Consider the following 24,503-nt stretch of genomic DNA (forward strand, 5'->3'; position numbering starts at 1 on the left):
TGGATGATAATGGAATAGTTTAGGTTAGATGGGCTTCAGATTGGTTTTCACAGGTCGGCGCAACATCGAGGGCCGAAGGGCCTGTACTGCGCTGTAATGTTCTATGTTCTATGTTTACAGCATGACCCAAGTGGAGTTTCCTCCCCAGCCCAATGACATCAAGATCCAACCATAAGTGAAAGATGCCATCTGCACCAAACTCAGTTCAGACTGACAATTGTTGAGGCAGTACATTTTTAAGAGTTTGTATCTGTCTGCCTTCCAGCTCTGCAATTTTAATTATGTGAAAGACTTAACAGTCATTGTTGGCTGTTCACCCAATTGTTGAAGAAGTGCACAGATGCTATCTTACTGTTTCTCTCCTTCCACCTATTCCACATATAGAAATGTTTCAGTTCAGGTAACAGGGAAAACCGAGGACTCTCCTGAAACACAGAGCTCAGTTACTTATGGGACAGACTTGCAGAACCATCAGTAGCTGCTCCTTTGAAGGATATAGTTCAAGGCTCTTCTCTGTACTACCCAGAAAGCAGAGAATGTAATCAGTGACCACAGTTTTTGACTCCGGTCTGTTACTTTCTGGGTTTGGGGGCTGATCCGGCTGGACGAGACAGTAGTAACAAGCGACAGCCTGCTCAGCTATGCTGGAAACAAACAAAGGCATTTCACTTAATACACAATCTTTAGCCTGACATCATCAATTCGCTGCACGCATAACGGATCATCTCAGGCTCATTTCCTCCAAGGACAGCATCTCTTGGAGAATTAGCTCCCCTCCCTCCACACAGAGTGCAACACTCGGTCATCTCTTATATTTGTGACGGATGTTTACAAAAGCTTCATGGAAGAATGTCTGATGCTCTAGATTTGGCCTGTGATTTCACATAGAGATCATTTTTATTAGTTTTCTCCTTCCCTGGATTTTACTAGAGCTGTATTGTCCAATGTTGCTGCTGACCACAAGATCAATGGGGAATCGGGATGTGGCCAATTACAACACCAATAACTGAACAAAACCACAATTGATTGAGGGTCTTCTGGTTTCAATTCTCCGATTCATAATGCGAACGTGAACTTTTAATTTTCTGTTTAACGTCTTAGCAAACAGCATAACAGTGCATAAAAGTTCTTGAGTCACTTTGAATACTATACTCCCTTGATTAGTGAATGGAGACAGATAGGTGGCTTAGTGCCACAAAGCCAGACTATCAATCCAGAAACCCAGGTAATATTCTGGGGACCTGGGTTTAAATCCCACCATGGCAGATGGTGGAATTTGAATGCAATTAAAAAATCTGGAATTAAGAGTTTAAAATTAACCACCATTGTCGATTGTCAAAATAACCTGGCTAATTCCCTAATACCTTTTAGGTCATCTTTACCTGGCCTGGTCTACATGTGACTTCAGTCCCACAGCAATGTGGTTGACTCTTAACTGTCCTCTGAAATATCCTAGGAAACCACTCAGTTGTTACAATTGCTAGAAAGTCTCAAAAAAAAAGAAGAAATCAGACACACCGCCTGGCATCGACTTAGGTACAACAGCAAAAACAGCCCTGTGACCCTGCAAAGTCCTCCTCACTAATATCTGGGGGCTAGTGCCAAAACTGGGAGAGCTGTCTCACAGCCTACTCAAACAACAACCTGACAGTCACATTCTCTCAAAATCATACATATTACAACACAGGGATAGCAAACCAATCCAAAACAGCCTCACTGCGGAGACTTACTTATTTATTACATACTCAGATTCTTGTCTCAGAACATTCAGCAAGTTGATAACTGGAGAGAACCTAGAGAGACATTAAAGGCTAGCAAAAAAAAAAACACAGCATTCTAGAAACAGCGTGGAGTTGAGGAACACCTCCGGTCAGGCAGCATCAGAGGAGGAGGAAAGCCGACGTCAGTTTCAGAAATGAGGAAGGGTCCCAACCCAAAACATTTGACTTTCCTACTCCTCTGATGCTGCCTGGCTGCTGTGTTCCTCCAGCTCCACACTGTGTTATCTCAGACTCCAGCATCGGCAGTTCTTGCTATCTCTGAGTGACAGCATTCTAGAAGCTTCCTTGACAAAACCTGCCACTTGACCAAAACCTAGTCAGCATCTGTTCCCTCTTTATTTCTTTTTATTTAAAGCATTCTGTGATTGGTCGGCCAGCACCGGTCCTCCCTTGATTGACCAAATCAGCATCTATCAAGCTTCCAGTCTTCAAACATCTGCAGTGTTTTTAAAGCAGTCATTAACCTGCATTATTTTTCAAGGACAGTTCCCTACAGCAAACTTTTTAAAACAAACGGCTGTTTGAAGTTTAATTCTCAACTACAACTCTCAGTTCTAAACCGAGACTGAGAAAAATAAAAGAAAACACAGCATCGGTTGCAATATACCAAACAGGTAATGTCCCAGGCACCATCGCCATCTACAGCAGGACAAGCACAGTACAGTGGTTTAAAATCAAAACAGCATTCCCTGGGAGTCTCCAACATTGACTCTGATGCCACGAGACTTCATAGTGTCCAAGTCAAACACGGGTGAAGAAATCACCTGTTTACCATGAGGGTCATGCTCATTGTCCTCTCTGGAATCAGTGCTCCTCCATAACAACACATTGGGGAATCAGTAAGGCCAGCAAGAGCACAGGAAGTACTCTGGGTGGGGGACATCAACGTTCACCAAGAGTGGCTCAGCAGCAGTACTACTGATTGGGCTGGTCAGCTCCTAAAGGACATAGCTGCTAGACTGGGTCTCTGGCAGGTAGTGAGAGAAGCGACAAGAGGGAAAAACACACTTGACCTCATCCTTATTAATCTGCCAGCTGCAGATGCATCTGTCCATGACAGTATCAGTAAGAGTGATCACCGCTTTGTCCTTGTGAAAATGAAGTCCTATTTTCACATTGAGAATGACTTCCATTGTGTTGTGTGACACTATCACTGTGCTAAATAGGGCAGACTTCAAACAGATCTGGCAACTCAAGACTGGGCATCCACGAGGTACAACAGCAGAATCAAACTCCAACACGAACTGCAGTCAATCCCTCACTCCACCATTACCATCAAACCAGGAGATTAACCTTGGTTCAAAGAAGAGTGCTGGAGGGCAGCACCAAGCTATGGGCCCTGAAAACATTCCGGTAATTGTATTGAAGATTTGTGCTCGAAAACTTGCTGCTCCCCTAGCCAAGCCATTCCAGCACAGTTACTGGCATCTACCTAACAATGTGGAAAATTGCTCAGATCTGTCTTGTACATCCAACCCAGCAATTACCAGTCTACAGTAAAGCGTTGGACACTATCATCAAGAATACTATCAAGCAACACCTGCTCAATGACGCCCAGTTTGGGTTCCACCAGGACGACTCAGCTCCTGCCTTCATTACAGCCTTGGTTCAAACATGGACAAAAGAGTTGAATTCCAGAAGTTAGGGGAGAGTGCCAACTCTGGATATCAAGGCTGCATTTGTTTGAGCGTGGAATCAAGGTGCTCTAGCAAAGCTGGAGTCAACGGGAATCGGGGGGAAGCTCTTCACTGATTGGAGTCACACCCGGCTCAAAGAAAGATGGCTGAGGTTGTTCAAGATTAGTCACCTCAGTTCCAGAACCTCTGCAAGAGCTCCTCAGGGTATTTATTTTCCAACTGACCTGTTCAAAAATGTTATGAAACACTTTTGGTGTAGGTGAAACTTGATGCCAAGCCTCCTGGTTCTGAAGAAGGGACTTTACCACTCCGCCAGACAAGGTCCTCAAAGTTCCTCAGGATAGTGTCCTAGTTCTAACCGCCTTCAGCTGCTTCAGCCATCCCTCCATCATAAGGTCACAAGGGGGGATTTTTGCCAATAGTTGCAAAAATGTTCAACACCATTCATGACTCCTCAGATACCAAATGAGCTGATGTTCAAATGTAGCATGAACTGGACAACATCCAGGATTGGGCTGAAAAGTGGTGAGTAACATTCAGGACTATCACCAATAAGAGACATTCAATGGTGTTACGATCACTGGATCCTCCATATCAACATCCTGGGGGTTATCATTGACCAGAAACTGAACTGGACTAGCCACATAATAGAATGGAAACAACAGCAGATCAGATGCTAGGAATTCACAGCAACTAAGTCACCTCCTGACCTTCATCTACAAAGGCACAAGTCAGGACTGTGATGGAATACACCCCATTTGTCAGGATGCGTGCAGCTCGAACGATACTTACAGAGATTTCTTTTTCTTTATTCATTCACGGGATGAGGGCATCGTTGGCTCGGCAGCATTTATTACCCATCCCTAGTTGCCTAGAGGGCAGTTCAGAGTCAACCACATTGCTGTGGGTCTGGAGTCACACGTAGGCCAGATCAGGTAAAGATGGCAATTTCCTTCCCTAAAGGGCATTAATGCTATCCAAGACAAAGCAGCTGCTTGATTGGTCCTACATCCACAAACATCCACTCCCTCCACCACCAATGCTCAGTAGCAACCGCATGTATTATCTACAAGATGCACTGCAGAAATTCACCAAGGTTTCTTAGACTGCACCTTTCAAATTCATGATCAATACCATTTAAAAGGACATGGGCAGCACATACACAGGAACACCACCACCTGCAACTTCCCTCCGAGCCACACACCATTCTGACCAATGCTTTCTCTAAGCTGTACAGGTATGTGTGATGCAGCCATTCCACATTCCCACACAGTGTTGGCATATCAATTATGGCACTGACTTCCGATTCCGGAAATCACTGCCACACACAGATCTCAGAAGTCCATACAGTCGGAAAGAAAATTAGAGGGATCACTAATCCTGACTTGGAAATATGTCACTGTTCCTTCAGTGATGTTAGTTCAAAGTCCTAGAATTCACTCCCTATAACGGATAGACTTCAATGGCTCAACAGCCCAGTACACTACCACTTTCTCAAGGGCAATTTGCGTTTGGCAATAAATGCTGGACCAACCAGCAAAGCCCACATTCCTGAATGAATATTAAGGGGAAAAAAAAGGGCCATTTCTGGCTGTTCTGATCATTTGAAGGGGCTTTACATTTAGCTCCACTGCCTAGGTCTGTCTCCCGAGGCCTTTCTAGTAGTGCTGCACTGTTGAAGTTGCTGTGTTTTGGATGCAACATTAAACCAAGACTCTATTCCCATAAAGGTGGGCATAAACGATCCCAGGGTCCTATCTGAAGATGAACATTCTCCCAGAGTGTTGGCCAACATTAACGCCTCAGGTGCATCACTAATACAAATCATCAGGACTTATAAAGTGTTGCTTCCCGTAGGAGTTTGCCAAGTGTAAATTGGTTATCACACTTCCTTCAATTACAACAATGACTAAACTTCTCTAAGAATTAAATTAACACTTCAAGTTGCCTCAAGGTTGTGAAAAGTTTAACATAAATGGAAATTCTTGAATCATTCTTTCTTACCTCAAATCCACAGTTGCTATAGTGCCCATTCTGCTTAAAAGAGCCCCTTTACTGAGGCGTTTAGCAATGAACGCTCGAAGCTCTGACTCAGCTACAACAGACAAGTTAGATGCCAATAAACAGAGGCTGTGGAAAATACAATGGTTTTTTTGTTTAGCAAGTTGCACAAAGCATTTCACAAATATAAACACCTTTAAAGACTTGATCTCATCTTCAGATCATTTTTGTGTTCGCAGACTCATACAGCTATCCACTACTACAGAATTAGTATATATACCTTTCCAACGTTCAAAGAAGAGAGACGCTCACGTTTCACAAGGGCAATAAATGTTACCCAGTCGAGGAAAGAGGATACCAAATGATTTGTGATGAGTTACCATTCTCCAATAGGCTACCAGATAATACAACAAAAACAAATTGCTGGAGAAACTCAGCAGGTCTGGTGGCATCTGTGGGAAGAAGGCACAGTTAACATTTCAAGTCCAATTTCTGATGAGAATCTAATGATCATTATCACTTATTCAGCTTTTCTATCCTGGCCTGCTATCCATAATCTCCTTATTTACCTACCCCTTTCATATCTTCCCCCCGCCACCACCAACAAAAAAACTTTAACATAAATACTGCTCTCTTTCTCAGTTACTAACAGTTCTGATGAAGAGTCACAGAACTCAAAACATTAACTCTGATTTCTTCTCACAGAGACTTTGGCACCAGCTGAGTTAATCTGCAGTTCTTTACCATCCAGCTAAGACCATCTGGAAAGTGTAAGAACAGTAAGAGAGTCAATCACACTGAATCAGACAGAAACCTGGCAGGGGAGTTGGGTAAGATGAAAAAGTTTCCCATATTGGCAAATCAGATGCAATTGAAAGAAGTTTTTAGACGATCTTTATTTCAGAGCACAGAAAAAAGGAACATGGTTGCCTGGTCACCATGATAACCTAAACTGGCTCAGTGCCTGTTTTCAGACATGGAATAGTTTCGATTTTAACATTCCCCTCGTTATTAACTCATCCACTCCTGACACCTCGATCCAGCTATGCTAAGTGACTGGTGACTTCTCTCTTTAAATCCTGTGTTTGGAGGATTTAGAAAAATCAAAAAAAAATGCAATTATTTGTTTTTACAAGGTTAAACTTTGGCATCACCCATTTCCTGACATTTTCTCAGGCAACCGTAAACTTTGGTTTTGGTCAATTTTGTAGGGTTATATAATCTGGAATCACCACAGGGAGACAGCACAAACTCCACACCAGCAAAACAAATTACTGCCAGTGTGCATCATTCATCTACAATAAAACATGTTACAATACCTAGTAAAATTAAAACAGAATAGGAAGGAAAGGGCAGTACTAAACCAAGACACTGCCTGTTAAATCGTTAGCATAGCTAAACTCAATGTGTCATTTGATCCATTCCTCCAAACACTCCCCATCGATATTTATTCTGAAATTAAAAACATTGTGTTTTGTTGTTTTCTTTGATTTGTTACTTGCCCCTTGTATTTAAAAACATTTGCAAGCATGTAATCTTTAAAATTCTATCAAGCACTTCTAGTTGTGTAGATCTTTACGGGGCAGAAGTGATAAGGGGTGGCACAGCGACTGCCTTCTTTACCTGAAGTCCTCCTCAGACACTGTATCCTTGGAGCATGTTTCTGACGACTCATTTCTTCTGTCACCTTCATCTCCTAGCTGCAGAGACCTGGAAGACAATTTGCAATTATTGTCCCATTTCTATCATGGTACAGAGGCAGAGGCCACTCCCAAATGATTCAGTGGGCAACTGAAACAGAAATTAATACACCCATCTTAAAGGCTCATACATAATCACAGAGTATGTTTACATATGATTTGGTGCTCACATTCTTCCAAGTAAACCAATTAATTAACAGAACCATTTGGACCAACGTGGTGAGCTGTGGTTCTTTGTATCACAAAAGGCACATTTCAGATCTGGGACCTTTCATCAGGGTTCTGTTCCTCTTCACATCTGTTGTCAGACCACAGACCAAAAGAGCATTTCCAGCTTTTCATTTTTATTAAAAATACAGAAAATTTACTTTTTCAAGTAAAAGTATTGCCCAAATGAGACAGGAAGTGTAGATTACAAGAATTGGTAAAGAAAATTGGAGCTATTCAGCCCATTTAATTCACGTGCTCATGGAGATCAAATTTCCCCATTAAAAATCCAACTGGCTTGAATGGCTCCAGAGCTTTTCTCTCCTGCACTGTCTTTCCTTGGGATACGTACTAAAACACGCTGTATGTACATGTACCTCCTGACAGCAGCCCCATTCCACAGATAAGTTGACCTATTTTATTTAGGCCAATAAGTGGCAGAGTGAGTCTGCACCATGGCTCAGTGGTTAGCACTGCTGCCTCACAGCGCCAGGGACTATGGTTCGATTCCAGCCTCGGGCGGCAGTCTGTGTGAAGTTTGCACGTTCTCCCCATGTCTGCGTGGGTTTCCACCAGCCACTCTGGTTTCTTCCCACAGTCCAAAGATGTGCAAGTTGGGTGGATTGGCCATGCTAAATTACTCATAGTGTTCACGGATGTGAAGGTTAGGTGCATTAGCCACAGGAAATGCAGGGACAGTGTAGGGGGATAGGTCTGGGTGGGATGATCTTCAAAGGGTTGGTGTGACTTGTTGGGCAGAATGGCCTGTTCCCACACAGTGGGGATTCTAATTTCGCCCAGTGTTCCCTGGCAGAAGTCACCATTACAAATAGCCCTTCTAAAACACAAATCTGGGTGATCCACTTCAACAAAAGGTGCTTGAAATAAAGTAACGTTGCATTCCTATAGCACCTGACAATTATATTGGAGAAATTCTGCAGGTGGTATCTGTGCAGAGAGAAACAGAGTAAATGTTGAGTTCTTCACAACTGGAGCTCCTCTGTAAAAAGAGTCACACTGAACTCGAAACCTATTTCCCTCGACAAAAATGCTGCCAGACCCGCTGAGTTTCTCCAGCATTTTCTGTTTTCATTTCAGATTTCCAGCATCCACAGTACTTTGCTTTTAATAATATTATTGTGCACGTCTTTATGGTAATATCTTAATCAATGACCACAGAAGTCCAAGCTTACAGGTAAACTCTGCATAGTTTGTTATTGAGCATACTACAGAGGAGGATGGTGACAAAATACAGGAAAATGTGAATAAACTTACAGAATGGACATGTTATTGGCAAGTGAGCTTATATACATGCACAAGGTGGTAACCTTTGATGGGAAGAAGTGACATATTTCTGGGAGAGTAAGTGTCTAACTGAAGTAGGCATCAAGGATACCAATGCATGAATTAACATTCATAGGGGTATAATAAAGCAAACAACTCATGCCTCATTTCTACAGAAAACAAACTGAAAAGCAACAAAGTTATGTGAAGCATGTATAGATTCTCGATTTGACCACACTGAGTATCATGAACGTTTGGTCTTCATATAATTTCAATGGTACAGATACATCAGAAGAAAGCATTTAAAAGTTTACCAGTATAAAACCAGAACTGTTGCACTTCTGACATTACATAGTGACTACATTTTAAAAAGTGCTTAATTGGCTATAAAACATTTTGGAAGTCCTCAGGTAATTACCCCAAGAGTAATGAAGACATAAATGGATCCAGGGATGAGATTACAGTTGCATGTATCAACTGGGCATAATATGTTTGCTTTCCTGACAGAGAAAAGGCTCAAATGGGATTTCACAGAAGTATTTGAAATCATCCAGTGTTTAAATGAAGAAAGAAAGAAGGAACTGTTCTGATGTCAAAGAGGACAATCATCAAAGGGCACTGATGTAAGACAATTGACAGAAGAACCAGACTTAATATAAAGAATAAAAATCTCTTAAATTTAAATGGTTAGGATTTGGAATGCATTACTTCATAGGCTGGCAGAAACAGACTCGACAGCAGCATCCAAAGGGAAACTGGATAAATACTCGACGGGAAAGAAATACAGGGACTGGGGGAAAGAGGAGCATGGGACTAACTGGATTGTTCTTCAAATGAGGAAAAAAAACTGGCACACACCTCAATTTTCCAAATGGCCTCTTTCTGTGCTTTTCTGTGACTACAATTCAAAATTAGGAATTCTATCTACCAGGGCTCAGTGTTTTGTTCAGAGAGATGAGGAATAACCCGAAAGGGAGTATTTAAAGGTTGTTAAAGGGTTTGACAGAGCAGGTGCAGAAAAGATCTTTTCACTTGTGGGCAGATCAGAACTAAATGGTCATAAGTATGAGATAAATACAATGTGGAATTCAGAAGAAGTCTCACCAGAGAGTGACAAGAACATGAACTTGCTAACAGAAATAGTCAAGCAAACAGTATTTTTGGAGTGGTGGGGCCAGGATTGCATCAACCATAAGAAACATTCGGCCCCTCGAGCCCGCTTCACCCTTCAATAGGATAACGGCTGATCCAACATTGTTGACGTCCACATTAATGCATTGCTTCTCCCCTCCCCTCCCCTCCCCACCCCACCCCACCCCACCAACCTTTGATTTCGATACTGATCAAGAATCTACTTCAGCCTTAAATATACACAAGGACTCTGGCCTCACACCTCTCTGTGACTAGGAGTTCCTAACACACTCTACACTCTGAGAGAAGAATCAAGGAATACAGGGATGGAGAGGGTCAGGGAGGTTCTTGTGAATCATAAACAACAACAACAACAACAGGGACAGGTTTCTGTGAGTACCGTCCGTGTAGGGGGAGGGTGGAGGGAAGCGCTGGCGGCCGCTCTTTGCTGCGAGAGGCCGAGGATGAAGGCCGCACCTCCCCAGCTGGGCCTGACCTGTGCCTGCGGTACAGGCTGTAGAAAGCGTCCGTCTGCTGCTGCTCCTCTATCTCCACATCCGTCTCCTTCTCATCCCCGTCCATGGAGTCCTGCAAGGAGGTGTGGCTGATCATCACTGGCCGAGTCCCGATCCTAAACCGAATAGGGGACGCAGATGGGAAGCCGTTAGAGGAAGCACCAATTTTTTTCGTCCACCCTTCTATAACAGTCCGGCTAGAACCCCCTTCCCCGGCACAAACGTTCCCAGTGGAGACTGAGATTTAGACATTGCTGAGCTGATCCCCTGCTCTACAGCCCTTTCCTAAAATAAATCTCATGATGGATTTACATCCTGAATCAATGTATAAATTAAATATTCAGCTTGCCTCAGTATCAGTTCTGACTTTGAGTCAGAAGACCGTAGTTTAGTCCACTCTACAATTAAAAGAAATGAAAACAAGGACTGCAGATGTTGGTCTGAAACAAACAAAAACACATTGTTGGAAAAACTCAGTGGGAAAAAATAGAGTTAACGTTTCAAATCCAATGCCTCTTAAGAAGAGCTATACTGAACTCAAAACATTAACTGTCTTTTCTCTCCACAAATCATTATTTATACAGAGATAGTAGGAACTGCAGATGCTGGAGAATGAGAATAACAAGGTGTAGAGCTGGATGAACACAGCAGGCCAAGCAGCATCACAGGAACAGGAAAGCTGATGTTTCGGGCCTAGGCCCTTCTTCAGAAATGGCGGAGGGGAAGGGGATTTCAGACTGGCCTGCTGTGTTCATTCAACTCTACACCTTGTTATCTCAGACTCCAGCATCGGCAGTTCCTACTATCTCTGGTGGTGGAGAGTTGCTTTTCAGACTGGAGGCCTGTGACCAGCAGTGTGCCACAAGGATCGGTGCTGGGTCCACTGCCTTTTGTCATTTATATAAATGATTTAGATGTGAACATAGGAGGTATAGTTAATAATTTTACAGATGACACCAAAATTGTTGGTGTAGTGGACAATCAAGAAGGCTATCTCAGAGTACAACGGGACCTTGATCAGATGGGCCAGTGGGCCCAGAAGTGTCAGATGTAGTTTAATTTAGATAAATGTGAGGTGCTACATTTTGGAAAGGCAAATTAGGGCAGGACTTACACACTCAATGGTAAGGTCCTGGAGCGTGTTGCTGAACAAAGAGACCTTGGAGTGCAGGTTCATAGTTCCTTGAAAGTAAAGTCACAGGTAGACAGGGTAGTGAAGAAGGTGAGATAACAAGGTGTAGAGCTAGATGAACACAGCAGGCCAAGCAGCATCAGAGGAGCAGGAAGGCTGACGTTTCGGGCCTAGACCCTTCTTCAGAAATCTACTATCTAGTGAAGAAGGTGTTTGGTACGCTCTTTATTGGTCAGTGCATTGAGTATAGGAGTTGGGAGGTCATGTTGTAGCTGTACAGGACATTGGTTAGGCCACTTTTGCTCTCCCTGCTATAGGAAAGATGTTGTAAAACTTGAAAGAATTCAGAAAAAAATTACAAGTATGTTGCCAGGGTTGGAGGATTTCAGCTATAGGGAGAGGCTGAATAGGCTGGGGCTATTTTCCCTGGAGCATTGGAGGCGGAGGGGTGACCTTATAGAAGTTTATAAAATCATGAGGGTCATGGATAGAGTGAATAGCCAATGTCTTTTCCCCAGGGTAGGGGAGTCTAAAACTAGAGGGCATAGGTTTAAGGTGAGAGGGGAAAGGTTTAGAAGGGATCTAAGAGGCAATGTTTTCACAAAGGGTGGAGCATGTATGGAATTTGCTGCCAGAGGAAGTGGTAGAGGCTGGTACAATTGCAACATTTAAAAGGCATCTGGATGGGCATATGAATAGGAAGGGTTTAGAGAGAAATGGGCCAAATGCTTGCAAATGGGACTAGATTAATGTCGGATATGTGATCGGGATGGACGATTTGGACTGAAACACGGGTCTGTTTCCGTGCTTTACATCTCTGTGACTATAACACTCTTCTTAATTGAATTATCAAGGCAGCTTCCTAACCCTTTTCAGCTTTTAAGGTGGAGTTGCATCAGAATCTTTGGTTAGCCAACTAATCAAAGTATACACTGCAGAGGTTCACCAATGTTCCTTCGACAGCAACTTCCAAACCATTGACCACTTCCATTTAGAAGAGCAAAAGCATCAGATACATGGGAACACCATCTCCTGCAAGTTCACCTCCAAGCCACTCACCATCCTAACTTGGAAATATTTTGCTGTTGGGTCAAAATCCTGGAATTCCCTCCTTAACCATATTATGGGTCTACCTACAGCACACGGACTGCTGCGGTTCAAGAAGGCAGCTAAGCACCACCTTCTCGAGTGCAACCAGGGATAGGCAATGACTGCTGGCCCAGCCTGAGATGCCCTGAATAAAAAAATTGCAGTAACTTTATTGTATTATCTTTACTAAGTTCACATCAATTACATTTACTAATGCTTGTTGCTCACCCCAAGTCGATACCTTCAATGATCTTCAAACCAATCCCAATAGCTTGCTAGGCTGTTTCAAAGGGCACTTAAGAGTCAATCCCATTGCTCTGCATCTGGAGTCACATGTAGGCCAGACCAGCGGTGAAGATGGAAGTTTCCTTCCTTAAAGGACATTAGTGAGCCAGATGCTTTTTTTCTGACAATTGAAAATGGTTTTATGGTCATCAGTAGATTCTTAATCCCAGATATTTTTTATTGAATTTAAATTCCACCATCTACCATGGCGAGATTCAAACCCAGGTCCCCAGAACAATAGTTTCTGGATTAATAGTCTAGGAATAATACCACTGGCCATCACCGACACATCCATGGAGATAGAAACGAGTTAACATTTCAGGTGCAGTATGATTTCTTCAGATCCCGGAAAACTCCTGATTCTTCCAGATGGGTTGGCAATCCTACAATTCAGCACTCCATCAGTACCGCACAGCATGTCACCTTTAATGTTGGTCTAGGGTATTTGAGCACACAAAGTCCAGGCTCATTCTCCCATGTAATACTGAGGAGTGCTGCACTGTCAGAAGTGTCACCTTTTGGATGAGACATTAAAACAAGGCCACACCTGCCGTGTAGAAAAAGCCAAGACCATTATTTTTTGAAAAACACAGATTATTTCCCCCTGTATCCTACCCTGGCCAACTTTCCTCCTGCTGCAAAAAACTAAAACACATTAATTGTTTGTATTATTATCTGCCAAGTTTGATTGTGTCTCAATAATAACTGAAGTAATTCAATGGCTGTGAGGAGTTTCGGGCCATTCTGAGGACCATGGGAAAAGGTCGGGTCTTTTTACTGCGTGGCTAAAGCAGGCTCATTAGAAGATTGGAGCTAAATAATCCAACAGAGTAACTAGGCATTTTAAGGATGTATTAGCCTTATCACAACCAACATTACCGGTTTCAGTGACGATCTTGATCAACAGTGACTGCCAGAATTCAAATAACATTTAAATAACACTCAAATAACAATTGGATACTCAAATAACCAATTGATTTCATTGTGAAAGAAAGAAAAACAAATATTAATCAGCGAAGCAGAATTTATAAGGAATGTCCTGAATCTTGATTGAAAACGAAAATTTGAGAAGCACCATTCCATCAGTCTACTCTTAATAGGAGGATCTATCAAGTGGTACTTGCAAAGGAATAACCTGCTCACTGACACCCAGTTCAGACTCTGCCATTGGTACTCGGTTCCTCAATACAACTGCGGTCCAAATGTGGACAAAAGAGCTGAACTCCAGAGGTGAGGTGAAAGTGACTGCCCTTGACACCAAGGCAGCATTTGACCCCATGCGGTACCAAGGAAGCTGAGCAAAACATTGCTGTTTCACTCTATTGTGATCATTCCCTGGAATGTGAACTATTAACACCTGAGGCAAAGATGGAAATCGTGTCATGGAGTCATAGAACAAAGAATAATACAGCACAGGGATGGGCCTTTCAGCCCTCCAAACCTGTGCCAACATATTTTGCCCTTCCATACTTACAGGATCAGTGTCCCTCTATTCCCTTCCTATTCATGTATTTGTCCAGGTGCTTCTTGAATGCTGTTGTTGTGTCTGCTTCCACAACATCTTCTGGCAGTGTGTTCCAGGCACTCACAACTCTTTGTGTGAAAAACCTGCCTCACACGTTTCTTTTAAACTCCCCCCACCCCGCGCCTTGAACCTGTATCCCTTAGCAATTGATCCCTTCACCCTGGGGAAAAAGCCTCATACTTTCCACTCTATCCATGCCATTCACAATCTTATAAACTTCTATCGGGTCGCCCCTCAACCTCCTGTATTCCAGTGAAAACAAACACAGTCTATCCAACCTTTCTTCATAGTTGTCCTCATGCAGCATGAAACAAACCATTTGGTCCAACTACTCCACATTGACCACGTTCCCAAACTAAATTAGTACCACTTGCCTGAGTTTGGCCCATATCCTCCAAACCTTTTCTATTCATGTACCTATGCAAATATCTTTTAGATGTTGTTACTGTACCTGCCTCCACCACTTCCTTTGACAGTTCATTTTATACAACAATCGTGCTAAAAACATTGCCCCCTCATGTCTTTTTTAAAACTCTCTAGTCTCACCTTAAAAACGTGCCCCCTAGTTTTGAAGTACCCACCCAAAGGAAAAGACCTTTGCTCTTCACCTTATCTATGCCTCTGTCTTATCAACCTCTCTAAGGTCACCCCTCAACCTCGTATGGTCCAGTGAAAGAAGTCCCAGCCTTCCCAGCCTGTCATTATAACTCAGATCTCTATTCCCAGAAACATCCTTGTAACTCTTTTCTGAACCCTCTCCTGTTTAATAATATCCTTTCTGTAGCAAGGTGACCAGAACTGCACACACTATTCCAGAAAAGTCCTCACTAATGTCCTGTACAACCTCAACATGACATCCCAACTCCTATTTTCAAAGGCTTGCTACAGTGTTCCAGCAAAGCCCAACACAAGCTGGAGGAACAACACCTCATTTTCCACTTGGGGACCCTGCAGCCCTCTGGACTCAATATCAAGTTCAATAATTTTAGGGCCTAAACTCTCCCATGTCCCACCCCCCTACCCCACACACCAGGCCTTGTTATCACATAGCCTGCCATTATACACTACCTATTGTTAGTCACTAACAGTGCCCATTAATAACTATTCACCCTCCCGGCCAAATCATTGTCAACTCCTTTGTCTGTCCAACTGCTCTTCTCTCTCTTTGGGCTCTATCCTATTGTTTATTCCCTACCCCATCCCCCTCCCTACCTTCTGTATATAAATCGATGTTGTCCCAGCTACCATCAGTTATGACGAAGGTTACCAGACCCAAAACGTTAACTCTGATTTTTTCTTCACAGACACTGCCAGACCTGCTGAGCTTTTCTAGCAACTTCTGTTTTGGTTCCTATACTCAAAGGTCTCAGCAATGAAAGCAAGTGTGCCAAACACCTTTTTAACCACCCTGTCTATATGTGATGCAAATTTCAAAGAATTATGTACTTGAACCCCTAGGTCTCTCTGTTCTACAACACTATCCAAGTCCCTACCATAAACTGTATAGGTCCTGCCCCTATTTGTTGTACCAAAATGCAATATCTCACATTTATCCAAATTAAACTCTGTCTGTCACTCCTTACCCTATTGGTCCAATTGGTCAAGGTCTCTTTATAATCTTAGATAACCTTCTTCATTGGTGTCATCTGCAAACTTACTAACAATGCCTCCTATATTCTCATCCAAATCATTTATATAAATGATAAACAAAAGTGGACCCAGCACTGATTCCTGTGAAACACCATTCGTCACAGGCCTCCAGTCCAAAAAACAACCGTTCACCACCATCCTCTGTCTCTACCGTCAAGCCAGTTTTGTATCCAATTGGCAAGCTCATCCTGAATCCCATGTGATCTAATTTTACTAATTGTCTACCATGCGGAACTTGTCAAAGGCTTTACTAAAGTCCAAATAAACAACGTCTACTGGTCTGCCGTCATCAATACTTCTCCCGTGTATTAGTAACTCCAGCAGTGTAATATATTCTGTAATGATAAGGATTGGTAACTTGATAACTCAAAATATAAATATCATTTTTATCATAAAATCATTTATTATAGCTGAAAAAAGACTCATTTTATTGAAAGTTTTGTCTTTTAAAAGTTTAAATGTTGTAATTGTACCACCCTCCACCACTTCCTCTGGCAGCTCATTCCACACAGGCACCACACTCTGCATGAAAAAGTTGCCCCTTAGACCCCTTTTAAATCTTTCCCCTCTCACCTTAAGCCTATGCCCTCTAGTTTTGGACTCCCTACCCTTAGGAAAAGACCTTGACTATTCACCCTATCCATGCCCTTCATGATTTTATAAACCTCCACAAGGTCACCCCTCAGCTTCCAACGCTCCAGGGAAATATTTCTGAAGTGGACACAATTACAAAAAGTAATTTGTGCCAGAAAGGTGCAGTAAATATAGTTAACCTTAATTGGCAAAATCCTCTTTCAGCACCCAGTTTAGTGAATAGGGTTCTCTTTGCTAGTTTTGCTAGACTTTCATTCACTAAAGCCATTGAGTAGTTCTCACATTCTACTGTGTTGCTTAACTGAGTTAAATCCATACTGATTCTTATGCAAGTATTTGGTTTTGGTGTTGTGACCATACCTGAACACCACCTTGTTGGCATAGTAACTGATGAAACATTCCTTATTGTAGCATCTTTTCTATTTCTTCTTCAACTTTATCCAAGAGTGGGTGAAATAATATTTTCCGCGTGTGCAGTTAGATTGGTGTGGCATCATCCAAAGGGGTAATGTGATACTTTATCATAGGTTTCCTCAAAACTAAGAACAATTTTTGTAATTCATTTAATAATTTATTTGCTTGCTCCATATCTGCAATCTGCCTAGTTTTACACATTAATCTCAGTTAGACTTGTCTTTCTGCTTGGCAGAGAATATTCTCAATTTCGAATATCATGGACAGATTCCATCATTTCTCTTCCCTCGTACTGCAGCTTTGTCATGAATTGGTTGATCATTTACTTTTAAAGATGTTCTTCCAGGACCTTGGAAATAATGGATAATGTTTATACTTTAATTTCTTTAAGCCAATTGAAGTTAATCTGATAATAGTGAAACACCTGTATCAAGTTTAAATGATGTGGTGTGTCTGTTTACTTCTTGTTTAACATTCCACACACTTGTTTTCAGAATCATTGATTTATTCCAAAAAGTTTATTTTCTGTTCTTGAGGTTTTTCAAATTCATGAATGTGGCACTGCATTTAAAGTTTCTCCATTGTTTTCCAGTTGTCTGTATTTTATAATGACGGGATACTTTAAAATTACCTATTTTCCCAGTTGGAATACTGTGCTCCCGTTGCCAGACATTCTTCCTGTTCCTGCAGTTTCTTCGAGCAATATTGAAGACACTTTAAAATGGCAGTCAGTGTGCGTTTTTTTCTATTTTAGCAACCTGTGGTCTTTGCAGCCTACAAACTGATACACCTTGCTTAACTATTTTCCATGCGCATCGGTTTCCCCTCAAATAGAGACCCTGTTGTGTTTCCAAAGTTCCTTTCACCTAACTACTTGTACCACTTGCTCTAACATTAAATCCTCTCTGGCTTGCAAAAGGTCTGACACGGTCTTAACTGTCAAACTAACTATAATCAGTCAAGATCAAGTCTGCCTTCAACCCTTCATAAGTTCATTTCTCTGCTATCCTATAAAAAGCATTAATAAACAAATTCATGCTTTTCTGACCTCATGGGATGTTGATACAGAGCATCTTGTGGATTGTGCAGATTGGCACAGTGTGCCTTCTGGTGCAGAGAGTGTGAAATAATTTATAGCTGTTCAATTTTATTTATGAAGTGCAAGTACCAGTGTTGGACTGGGATGGATAAAGTCAGAAGACATACGACACTAGGTTATAGTCCGACGGTTTATTTGGAATCATACAAGCTTTCAGAGGGCAGCATCTACGTCAGGTGTGGTGAGAGAGCAGGGCATACAGTCACAGAATTTATAGGCAGAGAGATCAAGGACAGAAAGATCAAAAGATCATACAACTGGTGTGAGTGGAGTGTCAGATGATTAGTCTCTGCAGGTGACCAAGAGTGTTAGACAGTGTGTAAAGTGTTTAATCAGGCAGAGCCTCAGGACTACGGGTGACCCAAACACACCATTGTGTAGCTGTAAAATCTTCCTTACTTTCCTATTTTGACAGCATGCCTTGATAAATTATTATGATCTCTCTATCTTAATTAGTTTGTACAGTTTTGAATTACTTATGACACTGTCTCACGCACACACATTCTTTCACACACATGCACACTCTCACACAAACACGCACAAACACACACACTCTCTCTCTCTCTCCAGCACACACAAACACACACACACACACTCTCTCTCTCTCCAGCACACACAAACACACACACACACTCTCTCTCTCTCTCCAGCACACACAAACACACACACACACACTCTCTCTCTGTCCAGCACACACAAACACACACACACACACACACTCTCTCTCTCTCTCTCTCCGGCACACACAAACACACACACACACACTCTCTCTCTCTCTCCAGCACACACACACACACACACACACTCTCTCTCTCTCCAGCACACACACACACTCTCTCTCTCTCTCCAGCACACACAAACACACTCTCTCTCTCTCGCTCTCTCCAACACACACAAACACACACACACACACACACACACTCTCTCTCTCCAGCACACACACACACACAAACAAATCTATGGGGGTGAATCAGTTCATCCAAGATGTTTGTTTATTTGCAGATACACTCTATTTTGTTCAAATAATACACAATTTGTAGTCACAGTGCGTGTGGCATCTTATAAATTCCAGCTTTTGTAATAAAACCAGCCTGATTCCAGGTTAAAACTCTGAGACAGATTCCGAACAAAGCCTCACATCTACAATTCAGTGTCTGACCTGAGATGTCACCTTTTGAATATTCCTATTGCTCTGCCTGATTGTCACTGACAGTGCAGCACTGACTTTTACTTCACAAACACTTTACACACCGTCTAATGCTCTTGGTCACCTACAGAGACTTATCATCTGACATTCACTCACACCAGTTGTATGATCTTTTGATCTATCTGCCCTTGATCTCTCTGCTTATAAACTATGTGACTGTGTGCCCTGCTCTCTCACATCACCTGACGAAGGGGCTGCACTCTTGCGTGATTCCATATAAACCTGATACACTATAACCTGGTGTTGTGTGACTTCCAATTTTATTTATAGCTAATCTAGGTTAGAAGTATTTCTCTGATGACTTCTGTCTACTGAGTTCAAGCCAGTCAGACCCATAAATGCTTAGTCTTAGTTCTGTAGAATTAACTTAACCAACCCACAGGGGAAGAAACTACCTGACAATGTTAACTTCCTGCAAACAGCAGCTTAATTTTAATAAACCTTAGCAATGCTGTAAATAGTAGCCCAAATATCTTACAAACCTGGGAGTTCTCTGCAGAATGTACACTTCCCAATTTAAGGATTGCATATAATTAGAGTTTGTTTCAGTTGTAAAAGAAAAGAAATTAAACAACTTTACAACTTTATTCATAGAAATGAACAAGAAATACACTTTAAGTGTACAAGTAAACTGCAATGCCAAAAAAACAAAAGATATGATAACAAATTTGTTAGAATCTGTTTGATGTTATTTATAACTATTCAAGAATAGCAATGAATAGAATATCTGTCAATAATTAAAATAAAGTCTTACCTTAAAGGGTCTGAACAAGTATGAAATGAGGAAAAATATCTTTTGAGAAGTACTATTTGAAGGTTTCAAATACTTTTGAAGTCTTTGTGAAAGCGTGTTACTTTTATATTACGCTGACTTATCTATATGTCTCTCTCTCTCTCACACACACACACACTTTGCAAATGCAGGTATTAACTTTTTGTATAGGTTTTTGGCACTTGCATGTGTTGCTGTATCATTTATCATTATTCCTTGAATATTCAGTGAAAATTCCTTTTTGAAGTTATGAGCTTTTACTGAGTCAATTTGTTTGAGATGTTTTCTAACTATTACATGAAGATTTATTTTATCTCTCCGTTATCTTTTCACTTTTAAAATATCCTTTGTTAAAGGTTTATCAGTAAAAAAATGCTTTTTTCTGTCTTTGACAGGAGTGTTTATTGATCCTGAGTCCAACAATATTCACGTTTATGGATCTTTGAATATTTATCAGTTTGACAAATATATATAATTGGATGCTTCAGGTTTTATGTTTCTAGTATCTCTCCTATAGTTAACATATTGTTTTCACATTAGGTGGGATGGTGCCATATCTCTTTCGAGGCTATTTTAGCAATTAAACTATTGTTTACATGTTTGCATTGTCTATGTTTAGTACTCGTCTATTAACTTAGTTAAGAGCATTTATGTGTCCTAACTAATTAGTTATATTTATTTCTCATTCAAACTTATATTTCTAGCCAGAAAACATTACAAGTGAGTGTTGAAGGTGTTGGATGGGGTGCAGTCCAAGTGAACAGTGTCCTGGATAGTGTCAAATTTATCAGTTGTTGTTGGAGCTGCACCCATCCAGGCAAGTGGATAGTATTCCATCACACAATTGACTTGTGCCGTGTGGGGGTCAGGCACAAAGGAGTGATTGGGAATATATCTAATAATAAAAACATAGGAATGCATTAACAATCTTGCATCATGGATGCTTAAATATCAGGCCACCTGTATGTCACATTACCCTGAGAGAGAAGGTCTCCTTAATGTGAAAAGTCAGCAATAGTTCAGCTGACAACACTCTTGCTTCTGAAGAAGAAGGTTGTTGGTTCAAGTATAAACTCGAGGCTAACTCTGTAGTCCCGTGCAAGGCATTACTACACTGGTGGATATGTTGTTGTTTGAGGCTCTTTTAAAGAGATGCTGCATAAGTTTTTTTTATTATTCATTCACGGAATGAGGGCATTACTGGCTAGGCCAGCATTTATTGCCCATCCCAGTGTGTGGTTAATTGCTGTGGGTCTGGAGTCACACGTTGCCTACACCAGGTATGGATGGCAGTTTCCTTCTCTAAAGGACATCAGTGAACCAAATGGGTTTTTCCAGCTAATTGATTCATGGTCATCGTTAGACTCTTAATTCCAGATTCTTATTGAATTCAAATGCCACCATCTGCAATGGCAGGATTCAGTCTGGGGTCCCCAAAACAATACCCAGGTCTCTGGATTAACAGTCTGGCGGTAATATGACTAGACCATCACTTCCCCTTAAAAAAGGAAAGGAAAAGAAAATTACAGGGCTATTAAGAAAGACCAGGCAAGTAGGGTAAATTATATAGCTCTTTAAAGAGCTGACACATGTTTGATGTGCTGAATGGTTTCCTTCTATGCTGTAATATTCTATGTCTCTCCATGGTATTTTGATCAATAATTTTCCCTCAAACATCACTAAAACAAATCATTGAGTGTTTACAACATGGGGACATTCAGCCCATTTGTGTTTGTGCTAGCTCATTGTAACAGCAGGTCACCTAATCCCACTCCCTTCACTTATACTTGTGATTCTGCCATTTTTTTCTCTTTAGATCAATACGCAATTTTCTTTGAAGGCTTCAGTTGAATCGGACTCCACCACACTCTCTGGGAGTGTATTCAGAACAAGATCATTCACTACATTTTTTTTCTCCTGTTTCCACTGCTTATCTCTGAATTGCATTTATGGGGAGGTGATGGCTTAATGGCATTATTGCTCGATTATTAGAGTCATAGAGTCTTGGAGACAGGCCCCTTGGTCCAACTCGTCTATGGCGATCAGATATCCTAAATAAATCTAGTCCCACTTGCCAGCATTTGGCCCATATCCCTCTAAACCCTTCCTCTTCATGTACCCATCCAGATGCCTTTTAAATGTTGTAATTGTACCAGCCTCCACAACTTCCTCTGGCAGCTCATTCCATGCACACATCACCCTTGCATGAAAAGGTTGTGCCTTAGGTCCCTTTTAAATCTTTCTCCTCTCACCTTAAACCTATGCTGTCTAGTTTTGGACTCCCCTATCCCAGGCAAAAGACCTTGGTTATTCACCCTATCCATGCCCCTCATGATTTTATAAACCTCTATAAGGTCACCCTTCAGCCTCTGAAGCTCCAGGGAAAATGGCCCCAGACTACACAGCCTTTCCCTATAGCTCAAACCCTCCAACACTAGCAACATCTTTGTAAATCTTTTCTGAACCCTTTCAAGTTTCACGACATCCTTCCTATAGCAGGGAGACCAGAATTGAACACAGTGTTCTGAAAGAGGCCTCAGCTGTAACATGACCTCCCAACACCTATACTCAATGCACTGACCAATAAAGACAAGTGAACCAAACACTTTTTTCACTACCCTGTCTACCTGCGACTCTACTTTCAAGGAACTATGAACCTGTACCCCAAGGTCTCTTCATTCGACAACATTCCCCAGGACCCTACCATTAAGTGTACAACTCCTGCCCTGATTTGCCTTCCCAAAATACAGCATCTCGCATTGATCTATATTAAACTTCATCTGCCATTCTTCGGCCTATTGGTTCATCTGATCAAAATGCCGTTGTACTCTGAAATAGCCTTCTTCATTGTCCACGACACCACCAATTTTGGTATCATTTGCAAACTTACTAACCATACCTCCAATATTCACATCCAAATCATTTATATAAATGACAAAAAGCACTGGACCCTGTGCCAATCTTTGCAGCACACCACTGGTCATAGGCCTTCAGTCCAAAAAGCAAACTTCCACCACCACCCTGTCTCCTACCTTCGAGCCAATTTTGTACGCAATTAGCTAGGAATCCCTACATTTCATATGATCTAACCTTGCTAACCAGTCTACTATGAGGAACCTTGTTGAACATCTTGCTGAAGTCCATACAGACAATGTCTGTTGCTATGCCTTTATCAATCCTCTTTGTCACTTCTTCAAAAAACTCATTCAAGTTAGTGAGACATAAAGCCATGTTGACTATCCCAAATCAGTTCTTGCCTTTCCAAATACATGTAAATCCTGTCCCTCAGAATCCCCTCCAACAACTTGCCTGCCACTGACAGGCTCACCGGTCTATATTCCCTAGCTTTTCCTTACCATGTTTCTTAAACAATGGCACAACATTACCCAACCTCAAGATTTCTGCACCTCACCTGTGGCTATCGATGATACAAATATCTCAGCAAGGAGCCTAGCAATCACTTCCCTAGATTCCTACAAAGCCCTAGGATACACCAGATCAGGTCATGGAAATTTATCTACCTTTATGCATTTTAAAATATCTAGCACCTCCTCCTTGGTAAGTAGACACTTTCCAAGATATCACTATTTATTTCTCCAAGTTCTCTAGCTTCCATATACTTCTCCAATGTAAATACTGACACAAAGTATTCAATTATTCATAGAATCCCTACAGTGTGGAAACAGGCCCTTCGGCGCAACAAGTCCACATTGACGCTCAATGCATCCCACCCAGACCCATCTTCCTATAAGCCACCTAATCTACACATCCCTGAAACACTACGGGCAATTTAGCATGGCCAATCCACCTAGCCTGCACACCTTTGGACTGTGGGAGGAAACTGGAGCACCCGGAGGAAACCCACACAGATGTGGGGAGAATGTGTGAACTCCACACAGACAGTCACCTGAGGGTGGAATTGAACCCAGGTCCCTGGTGCTGTGAGGCAGCAGTGCTAACCACTGTGCCACCATGCCGCCCCCTAACTGTCCCCCAATACTCATTTAGTATTTCACCCATCTCTCGCGGTTCCATACACAAGTGGCCCTATTATCTCCCTAGTTACTCTTTTGGCCTTAATGTATTCATAGAATCTCTTTGGAATCTCCTTAATTGTACTTGCAAAGCTATCTCATGTCCCCTTTCTTGCCCTCCTGATTTCACTCTTGTGTATACTCTTACTACCCTTGTACTCCTCTGGGGATTCACTTGATCCCAGCTGTCTATACCTGACATATGCTTCTTTATTTTTCTTGACCAGTGTTATAAAGTGGAGGTTGACACCCCTGTGAGAACTAAAACTGAAACACCTGAAAAGGAGCATTTTGCCCTATAATCTGTAAGAGGAATGTAAAAAGTGGTGTAACCTGCCTTTCAGCAACTTCTGAGATAGTAGGAACTGCAGATGCTGGAGAATCCGAGACAACAAGGTGCAGGGCTGGATGAACACAGCAGGCCAAGCAGCATCATAGGAGCAGAG

At 41.8% G+C, this 24,503-nt stretch overlaps 2 protein-coding genes across 4 annotated transcripts in view; one reads left to right on the forward strand and one right to left on the reverse strand.

Annotated features, from left to right (window-relative positions):
* rhbdl3 (rhomboid, veinlet-like 3 (Drosophila)) overlaps positions 1–24,503 on the forward strand; it is a 368,344-nt gene that overhangs the window by 32,394 nt on the left and 311,447 nt on the right. The gene's annotated exons all lie outside the window — the stretch shown is intronic.
* LOC125485835 (protein Njmu-R1-like) lies at positions 425–10,509 on the reverse strand. Of its 3 annotated transcripts, none has more exons than XM_048610607.1 (4): positions 10,142–10,509; positions 7,043–7,129; positions 5,423–5,548; positions 425–644 (listed from the first exon to the last, which is right to left on the reverse strand). In XM_048610607.1, exons 1-4 carry the CDS (start codon positions 10,351–10,353, stop codon positions 440–442), a joined length of 630 nt encoding a protein of 209 aa, XP_048466564.1. In that variant the 5' UTR covers positions 10,354–10,509; the 3' UTR covers positions 425–439. The 3 variants fall into 3 exon arrangements, 2 of the variants coding, with proteins under 2 accessions (XP_048466564.1, XP_048466565.1); XM_048610608.1 differs by having other exon boundaries at positions 10,238–10,497; XR_007264531.1 differs by having other exon boundaries at positions 480–644; positions 10,219–10,499.

The sequence above is a fragment of the Rhincodon typus genome, chromosome 23 (genome assembly GCF_021869965.1).
Source record: "Rhincodon typus isolate 14 chromosome 23, sRhiTyp1.1, whole genome shotgun sequence".
NCBI lineage: Eukaryota > Metazoa > Chordata > Chondrichthyes > Orectolobiformes > Rhincodontidae > Rhincodon > Rhincodon typus.